A 22,713-nucleotide genomic window follows, 5' to 3' on the forward strand; every position below is an offset into this window, starting at 1 on the left:
GTCAGTAGAGGAGTGTGCCTCTGAGTGTGGTTTTGGGATCGGTGTGGATCTGGAAGTGAAGGTGTTCGGCGCTGGTAAGGTTGACGTCTGAGCTTGTTGAGATGCGGATGGAGTTCTTATGGACGATAGCGATGCCTCCTCCTGTTTGGTCGGTGCGGTCCTTACAGATGATCTTGTATCCTTCCGGGATGGCAATGGTGATGTCTGGAGCTGATGAGGTGTTCATCCATGTTTCTGTTAGGAAGGCGAAGTCGGGGGAAATGGTGTCTAGTAGGTTCCTGAGGTCGATGGCGTGTTTGCGGACTGAGCGGGTGTTGATCAGGATGCATTTTAGGTGGTTGGAGTCAGATCTCGGATGTGAGATTGTGGATGAGGAGTTTTTCTTGGTGCCGTCGAACTTGCAGGAGTAGCAAGTGAAGGGTCCATGGGTGTGTCCAGAAGCGGCTTGGGCGCAATTGGAGAGTCGGCCGGGGTTAAGGGCTAGGAGGGTGGTAGCATCGTATGTAATGCGGGAGGGGTGGGAGGGACGGGGGCCAGGGGGTCTGGCGCTGGGCGCGGTCCAGGCGCGGACGGGCGTAGACGGGCTTACCTTTGGCGCACCTTCGGCGTGGCCGTAGCGCGTGGACGCTGCGCGTGGGACCATCTGACATAAATGGACAGTGGAGGGGCGGAGCATGGGAGGGGCAGCAGGGAGGCGGTAGTGTGGATGAGGGGCGGGCCAGGGGATAACAACAACAAAATGGAGGGTCAAAGGGGAAAGGCAGACAGGGGCAGCAGAAACCCAAATGCGTCGAGAGAGAAATGCAATCCTACCAAAAGCACAGACCCAAACAAGAATGATCGAGTGAGCAGTAGAGACAAATGCACACACACAGGCAAATATTATCCCAACAGCCTGAGCGAGGTCGCGCTAAATTATGCAAAAAGTTACAGTGGCGCTATGCGTGTAAAGCGCTATAATACAGGTTACAACAGTGCTGTATAAAACGCGCAGAAAACGATACCAAGGAGCATATCAGCAGATAATGAGGAGGAGCGTGGTGGAGCGACCGTACTGAAGCTAGTCCAGGTGGTCACAGTTTGGCCGGGGGAGAGGAAGGCTCGGTAAAAGTGGGTGGGAGGGGCAGCAGGGAGGCGGTAGTGTGGATGAGGGGCGGACCAGGGGATAACAACAACAAAATGGAGTGTCAAAGGGGAAAGGCAGACAGGGGCAGCAGAAACCCAAATGCGTCGAGAGAGAAATGCAATCCTACCAAAAGCACAGACCCAAACAAGAATTATCGAGTGAGCAGTAGAGACAAATGCACACACACAGGCAAATATTATCCCAACAGCCTGAGCGAGGTCGCGCTAAATTATGCAAAAAGTTACAGTGGCGCTATGCGTGTAAAGCGCTATAATACAGGTTACAACAGTGCTGTATAAAACGCGCAGAAAACGATACCAGGGAGCGTATCAGCAGATAATGAGGAGGAGCGTGGTGGAGCGACCGTACTGAAGCTAGTCCACTATCAAAACTATCAAAACTATCAAAATATCAAAACAAGCATTGGCAAGGACAATAGGTTTTGGACTTTTAGGTCTGAAATCCTTGGTGAAGGGTTCCTACAAACCTTTTGCCTTCACTCCTCCTGTTATGCTGAATTCTTTTTTGTCGGCATTAGGAATCTGTGCGCTTTACCACTGCTAACCAGTAATAAAGTGCCTGTTCCCTCTCTTTCAAACACAGTGAAATTAAAATTGAACTACACCTAATTGCCACATTTAATTTACTTTTAAGCACCTAATAAAGTGGTACTACCTGTTCCCAGGGCCTGTAAATTGGAAACAACTAGTGGGAATGCAGGACTCATTTTACCACCTACTACTGTACCCTTTTAAAACATGTCTCAGGCCTGCTACCGCAAGTCTGCAGTGAAGTTTTAAAACTGACATTTCGAACTGGTAAAATAAACCTTTTTGCCAGGCCTAAATCTTTGTACGTCATTAAGGCTAGTTAGGGGTCAGTGCTGCAACCTTGAACTTGCTCCCTTCTACTCCTGGCAATTCCTTTTTGACCCCTGGCCTTAGAGGAAGCAAACATGTTTCTACGTCTGAGGCAATGGGTCACAAAGGAAGTGCTAGAAGTAGCAGGGAGCAAGTTAGAGGTTGCAGCTGAGACCTGAAACCAGCCTCAAATTACGTCCATGCCCAAACCTTCCTTTTTAAGCTTCGCCAGCACAGCACTTGGCTGCATTTATGAAATCTATTGTATTTAATATAAATCTTAAAAGGGGCGTATATCCCACCCTTCCTTTTCATTTATTTGAGTGCTTGCCAATTACTTTTCCTCCTATTGGTTGAAGCATGCTATTTCCTGTTGTTCTTGCTGCGTTTTTCTTACAAGTGGCACATGACCAAAGTACACGTTTTCATCCACCTTTGTTGAACTTCTTTCTTATTTGTGAGCAAGCGTGTCAGCACCCCTGCTTATCCCCTGCTGCCCGCCCTGTTAAACAGCCACAGCAGCTTGACCTCCTGTGCTGTTCCTACCACATATTTTTATCATCTTGAAACTCGTGCTCACCTTGCAGCCTATTGTGAGCCTAGACCCCCACAGCTGCCCATTGGACAGGGACCTGAGCTCCGGACCCACAGCAAAGAGACACGCTCAGACTCGCACAGGTAATGTTATTTGTGTAGCTCGATCCCTATCAGAGTCTTTACACAAGCACCAAATAAAGGTTTCCGATGTAGCCCCTGAGCTGCATATTGCTCCATGGTGCCATGCTCTGGTGCTCGGCTAACTGCGGGCAACAGCTACTATCAGCGCTGCTGCTCCACTCACCACCGGTTGCGTTAGTTCTAAGATAGCACTCGCTCTGTCTCATGTGCACAATAGTCTCTTGAGTCAATGGTGTAAAGATTCATGAGGGCGAGATCAGAGCTGTTGATAGATGGATGCGAAGAGCTAAGCGGTTAGTGGCAGGTACGTGTTGGGACAAAGGAGGCATAAGCATTTTCCAGTTGAAATTGAGAAACACTGAGAAAGATGGGTTTATACATAAGCGTGCAGCGAATAGTGAACTCGGGAAAATATGGAGTGTGTGAAAGAAAAAAGAGATGTAAGGAGGCAGAGGAGAGTATAGACACGCAAGAAATAAGGGATTAGTTTAAAAACAGAGGTGAAACATGCGCATTAGTGAGGCAAATTGCAGGCGGGGTTAGTGAGGTGAGGAATGGAGAGAGGGCTTGATACCCGACAGTATGTGAGAACGTGTGAAACACTGCATAGCTCACGGAGTGGTGAAGTATCAGGAAAAATCCACTATGATGTTGTTTTCATTTTATTTTTAATAAGAAGCACGGGGAATTGGTTCTAATGTTTCAAGGAATATAAGAATTGTAAAAAGAAAAACTCAACAAAGATTATGTAGTTATGTTGTTTTTAATTTTTAAATTGCAGTTACCCCTGATGAAGTGCTCGGTATAGCCCAAAATGCATTGGGTGCCAATAAAGTTATGCTGCTCTGGATGAATCTTGTGTTCCGATCGTACTCTTTAAAGAGGTCCGGATGGGAACATTCTGAATATGTGAAGCATTCAAAACACAAGAGACAAAATATGTATATGGAATATTATAAACTTTGTAAATATAACTGATAAACTTAAATTTAAAATGGAGTAAAATGTAGTAAATTGCTTATGGATTCTAGAAGCAGGACGAATCATCCTTCAAAGCAGTGCGAGTGGGAGTGGAGCATATGCATGTTCCCTACTTATTTGTTCAAACTTTGATGCCGAAAGGGCAAGGCATACACCCAGGATGCACGCAATCAACAGATGAATGTGTAAACGTAGGATTAAAGTGAAAAATGAATGGTGTGCACACCACCCCCTTTCAATGGCACAAGGGTTTGGAGCACATATGCTCCTCGAACACACCGCCATCTTTGTGTGCAGATGTCCTTCTACTTCCGGTGGACTGACATCGCGGGATGAGCCAGGGTGGCACTGCTGGCGTCATCAAGAGTTTGCTGCCAGCAGGTTGTGATGGACCACATGGATTCTTGTATTTTGAGCGGGTCCCAATATGAACACTGGGAACATTTGCCCATTATGTTTGAAGGGTTATGGAGACACAGACTCATCAGCATGCCAACATGTGGTAACACTAAGCTTATTTATATTGTTTTTAAGGCTGGCATCAAATATTTTGGATGATTTTGTTTCTTTTGTACAACCGCTCTAAGGTTTACACTTTTGTTGAATAGAGCTCTACGGTTTTATTGACAACAGTGAACCAACATCCTAATTCGTGTGAGGTATAGCTCACAGAAAATGTTGTACTGTCATAAATTGATACTCTGTAGTTTCATCAAAACATTGTTGTGCATCTAGTGTTTGAAGATTGATGTTCCATTTACTGCTATGCTGTGTGATGCCATCATTTTAGGTCTTTAACGTACACTCTTGTTAAAAGTGTGCTCAGGTTAAATTGACGTGTTGAGTGCTAAGTTCTTGCATATCTTGTAGTCCAAGATTTGCACACTGAGGGAATCCTGAGTGTATTTTTGCTGTGTTCCATTATTTGCATTTATGGTTTCCCTGCTGCGGTAACATTCTACATCTTGTCTGTGAAATTTCTCTATAATGCGTGCAGTCTTTAGTGTTGCCACTTGATGGTATATTGGTATGTGATAGGGATACTTTCTCTCATTTAACACGACATTAGTTTGTTGTCACCCTACTTTCCATGCACGCCATGTTTCTACTTTGAACATTACATATCCCTTACACATGGGATTGCGTTAAGGGCTTTATTTGTCCAGGTGTAGTTTAGATATCCTTATATGAGGGACATCACAATGTTTTAGTATGCGGTTGTCATCCATGTGAAATGAAATGAATGAGACTTATATATTGACTTACCCTGGGGCATCTCAGCACTTGCTTAGGGAACCCATCCTGGTATTCCCCTGTGAGATAACCCTGGCAGCGTATCCACAAGGTGAAAGTCAGGCATCCCACCGCGATGGGCCGTTGTGGAGATTAAGCAAGCTATTGCCCAGAGTCGCAACCCGTGAGTCGAGAAGGCACCAGAGCGAGAATTAACAAGTCTGTGGAATTTTTGAGCCCAAGACCCGCCGAGGCGGGGAATTGAACCCTGGTCCCGGGCCGAACTCAAGCTCCAGGTCTGCCGCCTCTAACCCCTGAGCCACACTTCTCCACGAACCATGTCTTGGTTTTATGTTACACACACTTACATGGTAGATCGTTCTATTGTTGGAGTTCGTCTGTATTTCCATTGCACGTTATACTCCCTTACATGAGGGATGGGAATGGGTTTTAGTCTCATTTTTACGGTCTATCTTACAAATCCTAACATGAGCGATGTCAATATGGGTTAAAGTCTCATTTCTACTATTTTCTGACCCTTTTAGGAGGGGTTGCTAAGTGGGTGTCAGTCCCATTTAAACAGTCTCCAATAAAAAGCCTTACATGAGGGATGTCTTTATAGGTTATAGTCCCATTCCTGCAATTCATTGACCCTTACATGAGGGGTGTTAAGGTGGGTTTTAGTCCTATTTTCACAGTTTATATTTCAATTCCTTACTTGAGGTATTTCTGTAAGGGCTGCATTTCTCCTTTCTCTACATTTTTCTCTTGTTCCCCTTGCATTAGGGATACAATTCTGCGGGTGCATGTCACACATGGCTACATGTTACAATTGTTTGCTTTGTTTTGGTTATATGGTTGGATGTTTCACACCCATGTCTGTTGTGTTTCAACTTGTCTTTGTGTGTATCAGTTTCTCATTTAGTGCCTTTAAATTTCTCCAAGTCAGCTGTTTAGTTTCCTGTTTCTACATTTTATTCAGTTTTTTTCATAATGGTGGAGGATGGGTGATATTTTGTGTGCATCTATTTATTCATCTTCTCTGCTTTCTTTACTGCTCAGTTTCTTCCGAGATATATTCTGTTTTACCCTGCTCTCTGGGTTCAGAACTATTTTCCTTCATGCGTACCTTTTTTGTGAAAATGTGTTTCCACCCAGTATCTTAATTTTAGTTTATGTATATGGCGAGCCACCATCCAGCTCCCCTGAAGAGAAGTATCCCTTATGGGGAGCTGCTGAGGGCCCGCCGCAACTGCAGCACCGACGCAGATTTCCATCTTGAACAGAAGGCCATGATGGAACGCTTCGCTCAAAGGGGATATAGTGACGAGGTGTTAAACAGTGCTCAGACCAAAGTTCAGGGTCTAAAACATGAGGAAGTCCTATTCAGCACATCTAAAAGTGACTCTAGAAGGAAATGTTTGGAGAGCAGTACCCAACCCAATCCACCCCGGATGATAACTAACTATAGTAGGGGAGCCTGGGCTTTGGAAAAAATAATGCGAGCTAACTGGAAACTGGTAACATCTGACCCCATTGTGGGGGGACTAGTGGGCAATAAACCTCAGATAACGTACCGACGGGCACGATCCCTAAAGGATAGATTAGTTCGAAGCTATCCCGGAGAAGATAGAAGCACAAAATGGCCCCCAATTCCCAATGGTTTCACTACATGTGGGAGTTGCAAGTGTGACCGCAATGGCAAATCTTGCAAAAATTACAAAACAGGATCAGGTCATACACGCACGATCAGTCAACCCATCAATTGCAACACTGATTTTACTGTCTACGTACTGGAATGCCCATGCGGGCTCCAGTACGTGGGAAGTACTAAGCATCCTTTAAAAACTAGGATTCTGCAGCACCTTCGTGCAATCTCAAATAAAGACCATAATTACCCCATGGCCCGCCATTATGAAGAAATACATGGCAGCAATAATGGTAGTCTGAGATTCTATGGAATAGATAGAATACCTAGAACCATTAGAAGAGGGGACCGCGAAATACAGCTGAGGATGAGAGAGTCCAAAAAAATCATTGACATGGAGAGTAAGGCCCCAAAAGGACTGAATTATGGGGAAGAATTGGCATCCCACATAGGCTCCTAGAGCTGACCAGGGCTGAGCAGAAGTATACCCGCGTTGTAGTGAATTGTTTGTGTGTTAAACTTTCTCACGTTTATTTAATAAGAATTTTCCTATGTTTAGACATGCATAATACAATTAGTGGGGAAGGCACAGCCTCTATGAGTTAGTGGACTGTATCATGATATCCCCACGTTTTGAATTGAAAGCAATGCATATATTTATTGAACATAGGAACTTGACACCATACTCAGAATAATGGATTGAAATTTGAGTTGGTTGTTACGTATAATTTTAATGTTATATATAATTTTTGAATTGTCACTGTATAAACACATTCATTTGGATCACAAATTCTCACCTTACACTCATCCTTAATAAGAGCACTCATACCTTGACCTTTACCACCAACCACCCTCTGGCAAAATTCACATGATGGTCAACCTACGAGGGGAGCTCTCCTCTACTGACATAGCCCCATCCCATGGCTTTATCGCGCATTTAAAACAGGGAGCTCCCATTAATAATCCCGGGACTACAGTCCCGACCCGCGGTATCTACCCAAACTACAATTCCCAAGATACCTAGCGGTGACCCGTCGGCTCCTGACTGGACATTGGCCAATGTAAGCACCGCGTCACGATGGCTATTTACCTTGACGGGCAATTTTGAATAATGCGGGATATACATTGCACGATAATTCACTTGCAATCCTTTCCCTTGGGAGGCTCACTGTCAATTATATATGACGATTACTAACAAACTTGCCAGCGGGGTTACCGAATATAGCCAACTTTCGTACCTCACGTACTCACATATTTGCACACAATGATTGTCGAAATGGTGACATAGTGCAATAGAATCTGTTGAATTGTATTAAGTTCTTCAATAACGATGTTTATTATTGAGTATTTTCTTTATGTCCATTGTGTATTGAAACAGTGGTGGGACTATAAGTATGGCAAAAAACAAAATGGTGGTTACTTGATAAAGGCTTACGCCGAAACGCGTCGTCTTGGGTTAACGAGTGCACAATAAAGGGTTTGTGCAAGATTTCCTGGTGTGCCGTCTCTGTTTCCTTCTAATTGGTGGGATCCAGTATCTGCAGACATTGAGGTAGCGGCTGATGCTACCGACGGCATCAGCGTTGACTGGTCGAGGGTCGTTCAAGCAGCAGTGTGAGCGTGATATATATGTTATATCCTGCTAAAGGTATTCATGTATTTTGCCTGATATCTTGGCTCCCTGCTTTCCAAACCCTCCGACAGTGTGAGTGTTCTGAGTGGAATGTTGGTGTGATGCAGATGATTGGAATGTTTGGGGGAGTATGCACTATTTGGATGATTTCCTCTTTCTGGCCCTGGCGGGCACTCAGGACTGTGCACAGGCAGTGCAGAACCTCTGCATGCTCATGCGGGGTTTTGGGGTCCCATTGGCGCCAGGTAAGACGGTGGGGCCATCTACCTCACTCGAGTTTCTGGGTATAGAACTAGACTCAGAGGAGGGGTGTTTTCGTCTGCCGATTGAGAAGGTGGCCAAGTTTAGGGCTTCCCTGGTACAATGTCTCGGAAAAGAGAAGGTGACCCTACACCAGTTGCAACAGAGAGTGGGTCAGCTTAACTTTGCCTTAAGAGTGATGCCGATGGCTCGCCCTTTCTCTCATTCCATAGCACAGGCTATGGTGGGCCTTAGAGAGGGACACCACCGCACTAGACTGTCGGCAGAGGTTTGCCAGGACATGCTCATTTGGTTGGCATTTCTGGAGGATTTCAACGGTCAAGTGGTGTGGAACAAACCCCCAGCCTCGTCGGGGGAACTAGGATTGTGGACTGACTCGGCGGGGAGCGTGGGGTTTGGCACAATCTTTGGAAACCGGTGGTCGGCTCAAACATGGCCGGCGTGGTGGCACACAAGCGGCCTAACAGGTAACATTGGTTTCTTGGAGCTATTCCCCATCTGGGTGGCTCTGATGGCATGGCCAGAAGACTTCAAGGACCGCTCAGTAGTGTTTTGGTCAGATAACATGACAGTGGTCGAGTGCATTAATCACCAGGCTGCACGCTGCAAATGGATCTTACGACTGTTGAAAGAAATTGTATTGCGATGCATGAGATTGAATGTACAGTTCAGGGCAAGGCATGTGCCGGGTGTACTGAATAATGCAGCTGATGCACTCTCTCGTTCAAACATGCAGGCTTTCAGGGGTTATCTACCCACAGCGGAACTAGTGGCGGCACCTTTCCCCGAAGCACTATGGCAGATCGGTGCCCCGGACTACAAGACCTCGTGGCAGCCAGTTTAGCGCCCAGGACGAGGAAAGCCTATGAAGGAGCGTTCCGTTCATACTGCGCCTTTCTGGGGCCGGTAGGGGAGCATAGATGGGGGCGGGAAGAGTCCTTGCTCCAATTTCTGGTGGCACTTCATAGGGAAGGCCGGTCGGCGGCGACCGCCAACAGGTATAGGGCCGCCATATCATTTATGGCACAGCTCCACGGGATACGGGACCCGACGAACTCCTTCTTAGTCAGGAAGGCTCTCCGCGGCTGGCAGCGCCTGGAAGGTTGCAGACAGGATAACAGGCACCCGATTGGGTTGGATAAATTGTCCACATTACTAGCAAAACTGAATGAGACATGCTCCTCGCCCATTGAGGTAATACTGTTCAGAGCAGCTTTCGCATTGGCATTCTATGGGGCCATGCGGGTAAGTGAACTAGTGGCAGGAAATAAGAAGGATGTGGAGGGAGGTCTACGCAGGGATCACATCCAAGAAAGGGGCGATTCTCTGTTGATCTCGATAGCCAGGTCAAAAACAGACCAGAAGGCGTTGGGGAGTAGTGTGGTGTTGCAGCGCGCTCGGGCGAACCCCGGTTGTCCAGTAGGGCATGTGGAGGCCTACATGAAACATAGATTGGCAACATGGGGGGGCCCTGCTTAGACACGAGGGGGGCACCCTGTTGACAAGATTTCAATTTCGGAGGGTGCTGGCAATTACGATTGCAGCAGCGGGCTTGAACCCGTGTGATTTTGGGACCCACTCATTCAGAATAGGGGCCGCTACAGAAGCTACGGCTCGGGGTCCGCAGACAGAGGAGGTGAAACAGTTAGGCCGTTGGTCCTCAAATTGTTTCAAGAGGTATGTGCGCCTGCACATGTTGTAAAAGACTGATGAAATGCACTCACGCTACCTGTCTTTTGTTTGGATTACAGTTTCGCAAGCCTGTTACGCGGGGCGGAAATTGGGATCGGCCCAACACCAGCTGACCAGCGGGAAGGGATCACCGAATGGAGATCGAGTGGTCTGGGTTGTGGGCCACTCATACGTGAGGCGTGCCGGGAACATATTCAAAGCAGGTGACGCGATCCACGCATCTGAGGAATATGGGTTCAGAGTGACCTTCCATGGGAAGGGAGGCCTCTGTATTGACCAATTGCAAAATTTTGTGGAGGAACTTTTAGGGCGGCACAGGTCACCACCATCTGTAATCATAGTGCATGTGGGAGGCAATGACTTGGTGAGCCTGGGAAGACGGGTGTTAGTTGAGCACATATTGTCTGCAGTTAGCTGGTTGGCCAAGCGGCTCCCTGGGTGTACGATCGCCTGGTCCGACATGATTCCCAGGAGAATATGGCGGGGGGGTTTGTCTATGTCAGCGTTGAACCACTCGGTAAAGAGGGTCAACAACAAGATTGAGAAACTGTTTCGCTCCGCTCATCTCCAAAGCATTCCCCATGGGTGTATTAGGGGGGATCACTATTATATGAATGATGGGGTGCATCTGTCCAGGGCTGGGAATGACTTACTCATGGGAGACTTCATAGCTTGGCTAGTGGGCTTGAGGAGGCATGACCTTTAGGAGGTGTGGGGGGGGCGGATAGTCCGTCAACTATCCGGCCTGTGGCGGTAAGGTCATGATCGGTGAGCAGTGATTTCAAGGTCCCTAGGGGGGGCGCCACCCATTATGGATGGGAGCGCCCGGGGGGAGGCGGCCATTGGCCCTTCCCACGGGGGGGCGGCACCCACTACGGATGGGTCCCCCAGGGGGAGACGGCCATAGGCCCCTCCCAGGGGGAGACGGCAATATGCCCCTCCCACGAATTTCCCGGGGGCCGGATATCCGCTCCGGCGGAAGAGAGTGTGGGGAAGAGGGGGAGTCCACGCTGTCCTTCTTAAGGATACCTCGCATGGGAACTCGGACAAACTTAAGATGGCGTTGAGTGAAAGGGGGCCCCCACGACAAGGGAAGTTACAGTTGGCTGCCAGGGTAAAGTCCTCTGCGCATGCGCCACTCACACCGTGAGGGCGGGAAGTTCGTGATAGGGATCTGACACCGGTTAAGACCTTGCCGTTGGCCCTTAATGCTAGGTTGTACAAATTCTAAAATGTAATGCATTTTCAGGATTCTAGACTCGGCTAGGAAACCTTTGTATTAGAGATTTGTTAAGGTTAGCCAAAAACCTGTCTTCATCAAAATGTAATTGAAGTTGAATTTGTACATGATTCATGAAACGTTTTAATTTAAAGTTTTAAATTTTGTTTCATATTTTAATAAATACGGCCGGGGGGGTCGTGAGGCCCCCCCGCCTTCCAAAAGTTTAAACCTGTGTCTGTCTCCTCCCATGGGGATTTGGTGTTGGGAGGGGTGGCGGGCATCCCGGCCCATATGGAAAGGGGAGACCACTCGGTCCCCCCAAACGTATGGATGGGTACCCCGATCCCCCGGGAAACCATTATGGGCGGGGGGCGTGTTCCGGCTGGTATGCCCGAAGCCGCGTAGCCGGAGCACGCCCCTCCCGCCCAGAAGAGGTTGGCCTAAACACCCGCCCGGAAGTCCGTGCACGGATGGGCGTACTTGAGGCGGGCCCCCGCCCTCCCACAGATGAATAAATAGCGCGGGAATCCAACAAAGCTTCCTCTTGTTCCTGTGCTCTGAAGGCTGCACCACTCGTCGCTCGTGGGCCCTCAAGGGAACAAGCTGCACTTTTTTGGCCCACCCACCAGCCCCTTGTTGCAAATTTTGTGTACTAAAGAAATTCTCTCGATGATTATTTTGATGTAATAAAAAGGTACAGTCAATTTTGCCTCATGAATGTATGCATATAATTGAATACTTGCTTGTAGGCCTTTTTTCCTTTGTAGAATCGTAAAGGAATGGATTCATTAAAGATTGTGTTTTTGCTTTAGGACTTTTTTCCCTTTGTAGCAATGTCAAAGTCGGTGAATTGTTGAACTGTTACAGATTTAGGCATAATTTTCTTTCCTTAGTAGGTAAAACAACTGTCGTATTTATTTTGGTCGGGCGGTAAGGTCATGATCGGTGAGCAGTGATTTCAAGGTCCCTGGGGGGGCGCCACCCATTATGGATGGGAGCGCCCGGGAGGAGGCGGCCATTGGCCCCTCCACCGGGGGGGGCGGCACCCTCTACGGATGGGTCGCCCAGGGGGAGACGGCCATAGGCCCCTCTCAGGGGGAGACGGCTATATGCCCCTCCCACGAATTTCCCGGGGGCCGGATATCCGCTCCGGCGGAAGAGAGTGTGGGGAAGGGGGGGAGTCCACGCTGTCCTTCTTACGGATACCTCGCACGGGAATTCGGACGACCTTAAGATGGCGTCGAGTGAAAGGGGGCCCCCACGACAAGGGAAGTTACAGTTGGCTGCGAGGGTAAAGTCCTCTGCGCATGCGCCACTCACACCGTGAGGGCGGGAAGTTGGTGATAGGGATCTGACACTGGTTAAGACCTTGCCATTGGCCCTTAATGCTAGGTTGTACAAATTCTAAAATGTAATGCATTTTCAGGATGCTAGACTCGGCTAGGAAACCTTTGTATTAGAGATGTGTTAAGGTTAGCCAAAAACCTGTCTTCATCAAAATGTAATTGAAGTTGAATTTGTACATGATTCATGAAACGTTTTAATTTAAAGTTTTAAATTTTGTTTCATATTTTAATAAATACGGCCCGGGGGGTCGTGAGGCCCCCCCGCCTTCCAAAAGTTTAATACCTGTGTCTGTCTGCTCCCATGGGGATTTGGTGTTGGGAGGGGTGGCGGGCATCCCGGCCCATATTGCCTATCGCCCACCTTGGTAATATGCCCCTTTATCCTTTCCTTTCAAGACAACTATAAGAATACCAAAGGTTTATCTCGTATTTTTTTTAATACACTTATACATGATACAAGAACACAAAGTAATAAATAATAAACTCACTGATCCCAGGCACAAATTGTTACAGATATCCAGTGGTTTCATAATAAAGAACAAAAAGGCTTGGATGAAATGATTGAGTTCATTCCTTCCAATTGGTGTTATCCTTGACCTTCTTCACAGGCAAAATGTTTCCATTATGCCACTACAAACATGTGCCATAACTAGCTCACTTATAGGTCTGCAGAAAAGTGTTGGTCTAGCCAAAACTAGTAGCCCACCTTTCTGTATAAGATCAGCAGAATGTGTTGACCCTGTTGGAATTATCAAAATGTTACATGTTAAGAACTATGTTACCACTGCAGGACACACTTTTTTCCCTGTGAAAAACTTAAGGCATTTCATTTAATGCCTGAATTAAATACTGCCACTTGTAATTCTTCTGTCTGCCTTCCAGTCCATATTTTCCTCACTGTGCCCCTCCAAATAAGGACCGATCATGTGCAAATCAGCCTTCGTCCCAAAAGCAAGTATGTCCAGCCTCAGCAATCAGGGTATATTGCTTTTGTAAAGAAAGAGAAGCAACAATGCCCATGCATTAACTCTGCACTGCGAACACACGGTTCCTACAGTCACCCAGAAAGACGCTAGACTACAGGTTGTTGTGAACTTCAGAGCAGCTCAGCTCTACTTTCAACTTTTGAGCATTTCAGCATTATTTCAGCTAGAATTACATCTTTAAAGAATAAAATGACCACAACATAATTAATTGACCTATATGATGTAGCTTGAGATGTATAACTACAGCGAAGTATGAGAAGATAGCCCAGCACCCAAAGTCATTTTTTTCCATATGATGCCTCTATTTCCAAGACAGGTCAGTACTAACATGTCCTCTTTTGATAATTTTGTTCTAAAAGCATTTACACTTCAAAATACATATGTTCTAATGTGGACAATTAAAGGTGTCATGGAGGAATATATACAATTATATTGCTCTATTATAATTCTTATTGCATTTATATAGCATTTATTAACATTGACAAGGTGTTGAAGTGCTTAGTATAGGGTTAGTATATCAATGCTCTGTATAACAAGGTTAATGGTTAATCTTGTGGTTATCTGTTATTGTTCATTATTATGAACAATCTTTTGTTCTCAAGGAACATGTTCCAAGACCCCCCACCACTAGGACCAAATTCCACAACTGCATGACAAGTGGTGGTACCTGGATGAAGACCAGCTGCCGGAAGTTCAACATGGACAAGACAGAAGTGCTGATTTTTGGGAACAACGCCTCCCAGTGAAATGGCACATGGTGGCCCTTCATACTCGGACTCACACCCACACAGACAGACCATGATGACAGACCTTGGATCATCCTGGACAGCACGTGTATCTTGAATTGCCTTCTTTCACACACTCTGCATCCTGCGTTAGATCTTCAGATGGCTTCCCGCCATCACCAGAAAAACAGAACTCAAGCCCTAGTCACCAGACGGCTGGATTATGGGAACATGCTCTACACATGGATCACCACCCAATTCCTGAAGAGACTCCAGACAATACAGAACCCAGCTGTCAGACTCATCCTTCACCTCCCCAGGCAGGGCCACCCCCTCCCCCCCCCCCCCCCCCCCACCTAGGAACCTCTATTGGCTCCCTATTCAGAACAGATGCCAATTGAAGATACTGAAACACCTCTTTGTCACTCCACAACCAAGGTCCAGCATATATTAAACACCTCCTGAACTTTCACAAACCCTCCTGACACCTGCCCACCACCTCCCTCGCCCTCGGACACACTCCCAGCATTTAACGAAACCACAGTGCAGGACACTCCTTCTCCTACCTTGCTGCCAAGTCCTTTAAAAACTTTCCCCTCGACCTCCGAACATAATACTCACTCCCGGAATTTAGAAAGGAAATCTAGATCTGGCTTTTCAACTGATTCCAGCTAGAACAAAGCTCTTGGACTTGTCACTGGTGATTCACTGTGCTCTAAATATCTGATTTGATTGATTGATGTTCCAGTCTACTTGTGGCACATTACAATATTTATAAGTTAGTTATGATTACTTGCATAGGTTATGCAAGTTCATGGAATTGAATAGTGTGATGAATAGAGAGGATAGAGGATGTTAAGGTCTTGAGGGGTTACTGCATCACAAACGTGATGGGCATTCCATCTTATTTTTACAAAATGCCATAGGATATAATGCACTTGTTAAGAAGGACAGGTTATCTGTCACATTTATGATGGAGTAACCTGTCCCCGATATTCTAAATCAGGCGCAGTGTATTGCTGGGATATAGTCTATTGCTAGATTGCAGGAATACAGTTACAAAGAAGGGGAAGTTGTGATCTATGATTAGTGGTGTGGGAAACTCGCAGAGATACAAGAAAAGAGAATAAGGCAGACAGGCAGAGTAGATCACTAGGGACACGCTCATTTACCATGAAACTGGTAGAGTTTCTTCACATATTTTACTTTTTACAGTTGCCGTTTATTTTTCCACAAATTAGTGAGTCTTCAATCTGATGGAATCTTCAACATATTTATTGATTCGAAATGTGTACTTTTTTCAAATATATTTGGTCATTCATTGAAATCATGAATAGTTCATTGCATTACATCATGCCCAATGCATTTCGGGTTGAACCGAGTAACCCTTCATCAGGGGCCTGTGAATGAAAGCATACAGGACCTTACCATTCAAAACAAACCATGGATTCATATAGTCACAATACAAATGAACAATGTACGCTTCATTAAGTGATGAGACGCCGGCTGGGTAGCCATGGTAACTTGGGAGATGCATGTTGATAGGGTGAAAGTTCCGATCACGTGGTGGTAAGATCCGGAAGTAAACAAAGAATACAACACGATGTGAGGGACATTAATGAAGGGGCAGGATTACGAGTAAATGTGTGCAAATACCAAGAGTCTAGAGAGATAGACAATGCGGTTATGCAGTGTGAGCACGCATATGTTATAATGGGAGGAATGAAATCAAACAAAAAATGAAAAATAAAAATACAATGAAAAATAAAAATACACAATGAACATATTAAAAGCAAAATGTCCAAGGTAGACATGAGCAGTCTGAGTGGTGAAAAATAAGTAATCTGCAGTAAAAAATATGTAAGAATGCTGGCGAGCTCAATCTTATGTCTGGGTGTCATATGATATATGACGAGAGAGCGAAGGGCCTCAGAGCCCAATGTTGTGCTGAAGTGTCATAGGAAACATGCTAATTCAATTCTGTCATTAATCCCTGTTAGTTGAAGGGAATTCCATTTCTTGATCCAAAAGAATTCAGCCTGTAGGCACTGTTTAACTGGATCCATATCACAGCGTTGTGGGAGTATCTCCAGTATGGTAAATTTTAATTGTGCAATTTGATGATTGGATTCAAGCCAATGTGTAGCCACAGCAGATGTCATGATTTTGGTGCGGATGTTACTTTTGTGTTCAGATATTATTATTTTTATCTTCCTTTCAGTTTGACCAACATATATTTTGCCGCATGGGCATTTGATGGCATAAATTACATTTTTGGAATCACAAGTTCCGGTGTATTGTAAATCAATTTTGTAGCCTTTAGTAGGATGCAAAAAAGTTTTTCCAATTATTACATTATTGCAATGTATGCGGTTCAAGCATTTAGCCATTCCTTTATATTGTGTTTTGATTTCTTTTTTTACAGTGAGAAACTCCTTCATATTTTTTGATCTCTTGAAAGCAAAGGTTACATGGTCAGTATACAAATTTTGGAGATCTGGTTCAGCTTTGATTAGAGACCAATGTCGATTGATGATTTTCTTGATCTTTTTGGCTTCAGTAGAAAATTTCAAAACACATACTGTTTTTTGTTCTGTGGTTTGATGTGTTGGCGTCAATAAATTCTCTCTTGGTAGTTTGGCGACTTTTTTTAGTGATTCTTCTAGGATCTCTTTCGGATATCCTCTGGCAAGGTATTGTTGTTGTTGGTCTACCAGTGAATTTTCGAGGATGTGAGGGTCGGAAGTGATTCTTTTCAAACGGATGAATTGTGATGTAGGTAAATGTTTCTCGAGAGTTTCGGAATGAAAACTCTGAAAAAGTAGGCTGGAGTTACGGTCTGTGGCTTTTTTGTATACTTTAGTTTGTATTTGATGGTTGATGATAGTCATTTGTACATCTAGGAATGATATAGTTTCCTTTTGAATAGTGTGAGTGAATTTGATTCTGGGGTTTAGTTGGTTAAGTACTGTGATGTTGGTCAGTAGTTGATCCTTTTCTCCTCTCCAGATCAGAAATAGATCATCAATGTATCTTTTAAATATCACCAGGTTAGTAGTCCTGTTCGTGTTGTTTAAGATGTTGTCATGTTCGAATTTTGACATGAACAGGTTAGCATATGAGGGAGCTCCCCCAAAGCCCATTGAAGTACTGTTGCATTGGTTATATTATTTGTTTTTCCATTCAAAGTAGCTGTGGTAACGAGCGAAATGCATCAGTTCAATAGGAATATTTTTATTGGCTTCACACTCTTCGTCTCTGAGTAAGTTCCATTCAAGAGCTTCAAGGCCTTAGTTGTGTGGAATTGATGTGTTCAAAGACACAACGTCAGCTGTGCACAGCCAATATTCTGTGTTTTCCTCAAGCTGGATCGTTCTGAGTAAATTAAGGAAGGCTGTCGTATCATTTATGTAAGTTTGTTCTTTCAGTACGATAGGCTGTAGGTACCAATCCATATATTTACCGATACTGTCTGGTATTGACCCGCAAGCTGACACAATGGGTCTAAAGGGTGGTTTCTGGACGTTTTTATGAATTTTTGGTAACATATACAGTTTTGGTCTACGAGGATACTTAGTTTCCAAAAATGTATAGGTTTTTTCATCAATCCATTTCATATTTAATGCATGTTCCAAGATTAGTATGAGTGTTCTTTGATACTCTTCTGTTGGGGTCAGCATTTAGTAGAATATATGTGTTTAAGTCATTCACGTGTTCGTTGACACTATTTTCGTAGAAGATGGTGTCCATTATTATTAGAGCCCCTCCTTTGTCAGCTCATTGGAAGGTTAGTTCAGGATCATTTGATAAGATTATAATTGTGCTCCATTCTGTTGTGGATAGATTACTTTTGGTAGTCTTACTGAAGTTGATTCTGTGTATGTCAGAAGTTATAGATCTTTCAAAAGCTTCGATGGTTTTATGAGAGTAAGGTACACAAAATGTTCTCTTTGGTTTAAATGCTTTGGTGTTGGCTGTTGAAGAAACTGGTGCATCCTTGAAAAAATACTTTACTTTTAGAGTTCTGAAAAATTTAAATAGAGCAATTTCAGTTTCAGGCAAATTAGTCTTGTATGTAGGGACAAAAAAAGTTCCTTTGTTGAATACAGCCAAATGGCGGAACTCAACGGTACTCAACATGTACCGGCGTACATCACTTAATGTTTGACTTATTTTTTATGTATTTCCTTCATGATTAGTTAATCCATTCCTCACGAGTAGCCATTTATTTGCCTCTTTTTTGTTATCGATTTTCGATTCTTTCGTTCTTTGGAGATCACCTGACCCAGCAACTGAACAATACAAAGCCTTGTGATAGGCTTAGCGTTCATCCCACCGGTTCCGCGTTCGGATTGTCGTGAGAACTCTGCGTTACTTGAAGTAAGTTTGTCTAGTTGTGCTTTGACTTTGCCTGTTAACTTTGTTTCGCCTTTCAGCCATATACCCGGCAGGGTTCTTTTACCCGATTTGCCTTCCCGCGATGCGCTTTCTCAATCCCCTTTACCATTTAGCACTTTCAATCCACTTGACATTTTTTCCACTATCACTCAGAGCTGGCTACCGAGTGTGTAATTTTTCAATGTAAAGGACACTGTTTGCTACATGTTGGCTATGGATACTCTATTTGATTATAATTTATTCCATGAAGCGTACATTGTTCGTTTGTATTGTGACTATATGAATCCATGGTTTGTTTTGAATGCTAAGGTCCTGTATGCTTTCATTCACAGGCCCCTGACGAAGGGTTACTCGGTTCAACCCGAAATGCATTGGGCATGATGTAATGCAATGAACTATTCATGATTTCAATGAATGACCAAATATATTTGAAAAAAGTACACATTTCGAATCAATAAATATGTGGATGATTCCATCAGATTGAAGACTCACTAATTTGTGGAAAAATAAATGGTTTCATGTTAAATGAGCGCGTCCCTAGTGATCTACCAATCACACATTCTCACAATTACACGAGGCACTGAAAGGCACAGTGGGACAAGGATCGCGCCAAAAAGAATTTGTTGAAATACTGTTCAATACTAAGGTGTGCACGGAGATAACTACAACCAGACAGGCAGAGTAGGACATACTCAGAGAGAGGAGGCATGCAGAGGCTGGAAGGTAAGGATTTGGTCACTCAATAGAAAAACAAATGACAGATTTAGGTCAAGCTAAAAAAAAATTAAAGCTGGTTTAAAGAAGTATAGTGGGGGGAGGATTTTTGAAATAGCAAGCAATCAGAGGATGTAAACCTGTAAAGAGTATAACATGTAACACCATTTCTTGTGCACATATCTTCTGACAGACCCATATAATTAATGACTGTTAATAAACCTATAGCGATTCATTGATACAACCTTAACTGATGCAGTACGGTGTTTTCCTCTAGGAATCTGCAATTAAAAGAAATCAGGTCCTTTTATAGAGCTTGACAGATAGATTCTCCATCACAAATGTGGTGAATGCCCTGTCCACTGTATTACAAGTACATTATAGTCTATGAGACAGATGTACGACCCTAAATTACAGTTGCAAGCAGGCAATGGGTCCGTTTGCTACTGCAATTTAGGGCATGGCCATGTACAACCCTTATTTTGTGGATCCATAAATATTAACGATTTGCAAAATGAGGTGTGCGACTCACGGTGTCCTAAGGGCATCCCTTCCTAATAGCGAGTCGCATTTGTATGTATGAATGTTTTGCAACTGCAATTGCTGTCGCAAAACACACAGACTTTACCACCTCCTTCAAGTAGGTAGTCAACCATTCGCAAATGGAAAGAGGTTCCCAGGAGACCCCATCCCCTTTTTGAATGGGTAAAAAAATATTTGTTAGGCAATAGTCCCAGGGACCACTGCCTACCCTTAAAAAATTCAACTGAAAGGTTTAATTTTAGTTTTTTTTCATGGAGCCTGTTTTCCTTTATGGAAAACAGGCGGCATTTAAAAAAAACTGCTTTATTTAAAACCAGTCACAGACATGGTGGTCGCTGACCCCAGCAGGCCACCATCCCTGTGAGTGCTAGCCATTCCCAATGGGGTCGCAAGTTACGTCTGCCTTATTAATATTAATGAGGCATGCAATTTGCGAACCCATTAGGAATCTCAAATAGTGTCTGAGACACTGTTATACATCTCAATTTTTGAGTCACAAATTGAGAATCGCAAAAGCAACACAATCGGTTAGTCGTACATCTGGCTCTCAATCACTAGTAGTACAGTAGATATCTGTCAAATATTGATAGAGTAACCCGTTCGCCGAGTTCTGAGTACTGCCCTCTGTCTTTAGGACTGCAGCTGATGGTTAAGACAGGATTGTACTAACTGTATGTTAAAGTATCCTCCCACTCCCTAGCATGGCATCTACCAGGTATTGTTGTAGTAGACCAGTGTAAAACAAATTACATTCTTAAAAGCATTTAACCAATTCACAAAAGTGAACTTTTACAATGAAAACATTAGGCAATGAGAGAGCTGAAGATTTTGGGGTCCCCCTAACCTAGGGAGACAACCAGGCAGATGCCTTGAACACAAAGAGCATAAACAAAATGCACATTTTGTTGAACTTCAGTGGTGGTCCCATTCTCTTAGGACCACCCCAAGCACAGTTATTGGCAAAAAAACAATCCCAATCAAAGGCCCTTAAAAGCATTATGGGACGAGATTAGCAATGGGCAGTGAATATTATAGTATACAATATCAAATAATTCTACAAAGAACTGCAGTTCACCTAGTCATTACTATATGTCCCTCACGAGTCAAATGCAAAGCATTGAAACTATTCTTACATCAAGCTGCAGTTCCACTAGTCGTTACTAGATGTCCCTCACTAGTCAAATGCAAAACCATTGAAACCCTTTCATCAAGCATTTGCATTTGACTCGTGAGGGAAATCTAGTAACCACCAGTATACGCAGCATGAATCTGACCATGAAAAATTGATTACTGTGCAATGGGACACATGTGAACAAGTATTAATGATTAGTGAGTGGTGGTGCCAATGTGACAAAGTAGTGATGGCATATATACATATGTTGCATGGCACATCTTATCATACATTTTGTTGCAAATCTGAACATGTACTACTGATTAATGATTAAAAGGGCACTTTTAAAAATATACCAATGAGTACTAAGTAATTGGGTAAATTAAACATGCAGCTGGAAATAATGTTTGATGGAGCAAATATGAACATTCACTGCCGGTTAGAAAAGAGACAATTCTGAATATGCATAATGAATGCAAGTCTTCAAAATAATGTCAGTATGCTTGATATACTTCTTGTACTTGTGTAATGATCATTCTTTTATAACTGTCAGCATTGGTGACACAATGGTCCTCAGCCAACATTTAAAAGAGGACTGTTTTCCTCCTTACAATATACTTAATTGCCCTTTTCATCTCTTTATTCCTGAGACCATAAATCATTGGGTTAAGTAATGGTGTCACCACCGTATAGAAGACAGCTATAAGTGCCTCTTTCTCTTCAGACACAGTGGCCTCAGCATGGAAATAAGCAAAGAACAGTGTCCCATAGAAAACGGTTACCACAGTGATGTGGGAGCCACAGGTGGAGAAAGCCTTCATCCGTCCCTCTGCTGAGTGTATTTTTAGGATATCAGAAACGATACGGGAGTATGAGAAAACTTTGACCGAAGCAGAAAACAGACCAATCAAGCCCCCTGTGATGAGAAATACCAGGAAATGAAAGAAGGGGTCAGTGCAGGACAGTTTGAACAATGGGGGCACATCGCAAAAGTATCTGCTAATGCTGTTGGGACCACAGAAGAGTAGCTTTGTTGCATAGATTGTGTGAACCAAAGAATAGAGGAGGCCGCAGACCCAGGACCCGACTGCCAACTGGATACAAACACTGCTGCCCATAATGGAAGAGTAACGCAAAGGCTTGCACACAGCAACATAGCGGTCATATGCCATTGCAGCCAGAAGAAAACTTTCTGCACAGACAAAGAACATGAAAAAGTACAGCTGGGTGAGGCAACCGGCAAATGAGATGGCCTTTCTCTGCTTGTGGAAGTCTGCCAACATCTTGGGTACTGTGACAGATGAGTAGGATAAATCTAGGAATGACAGGTTACTTAAAAAGAAGTACATGGGTGTGTGCAGGTGGATATCTGCCCATACAGCTGAAATTATGATGGCATTTCCAAACAAAGTTGCCAGGTAGATTACAAGAAAAAGACCAAAAAGGAACATTTCCATCTTTGGATTTTGTGAGAGGCTTAGGAGAAAGAATTCTGTCACATCTGTGTAATTCTTCATTTCCATTTGGCATGTTTTGGTGTTACCTGCACAATCAAA

At 44.1% G+C, this 22,713-nt stretch overlaps 1 protein-coding gene across 1 annotated transcript; it reads right to left on the minus strand.

Moving 5' to 3' along the window:
• Positions 1-21,741: 21,741 nt before the first annotated feature.
• LOC147735103 (olfactory receptor 1G1-like) lies at positions 21,742-22,680 on the minus strand. The gene has a single exon (XM_086952626.1). It carries the CDS (start codon positions 22,678-22,680, stop codon positions 21,742-21,744), a length of 939 nt encoding a protein of 312 aa, XP_086808752.1.
• Between the last annotated feature and the right edge of the window lie 33 nt (positions 22,681-22,713).

Source organism: Lissotriton vulgaris, chromosome 1_2, assembly GCF_964263255.1.
Source record: "Lissotriton vulgaris chromosome 1_2, aLisVul1.2, whole genome shotgun sequence".
Lineage (NCBI taxonomy): Eukaryota > Metazoa > Chordata > Amphibia > Caudata > Salamandridae > Lissotriton > Lissotriton vulgaris.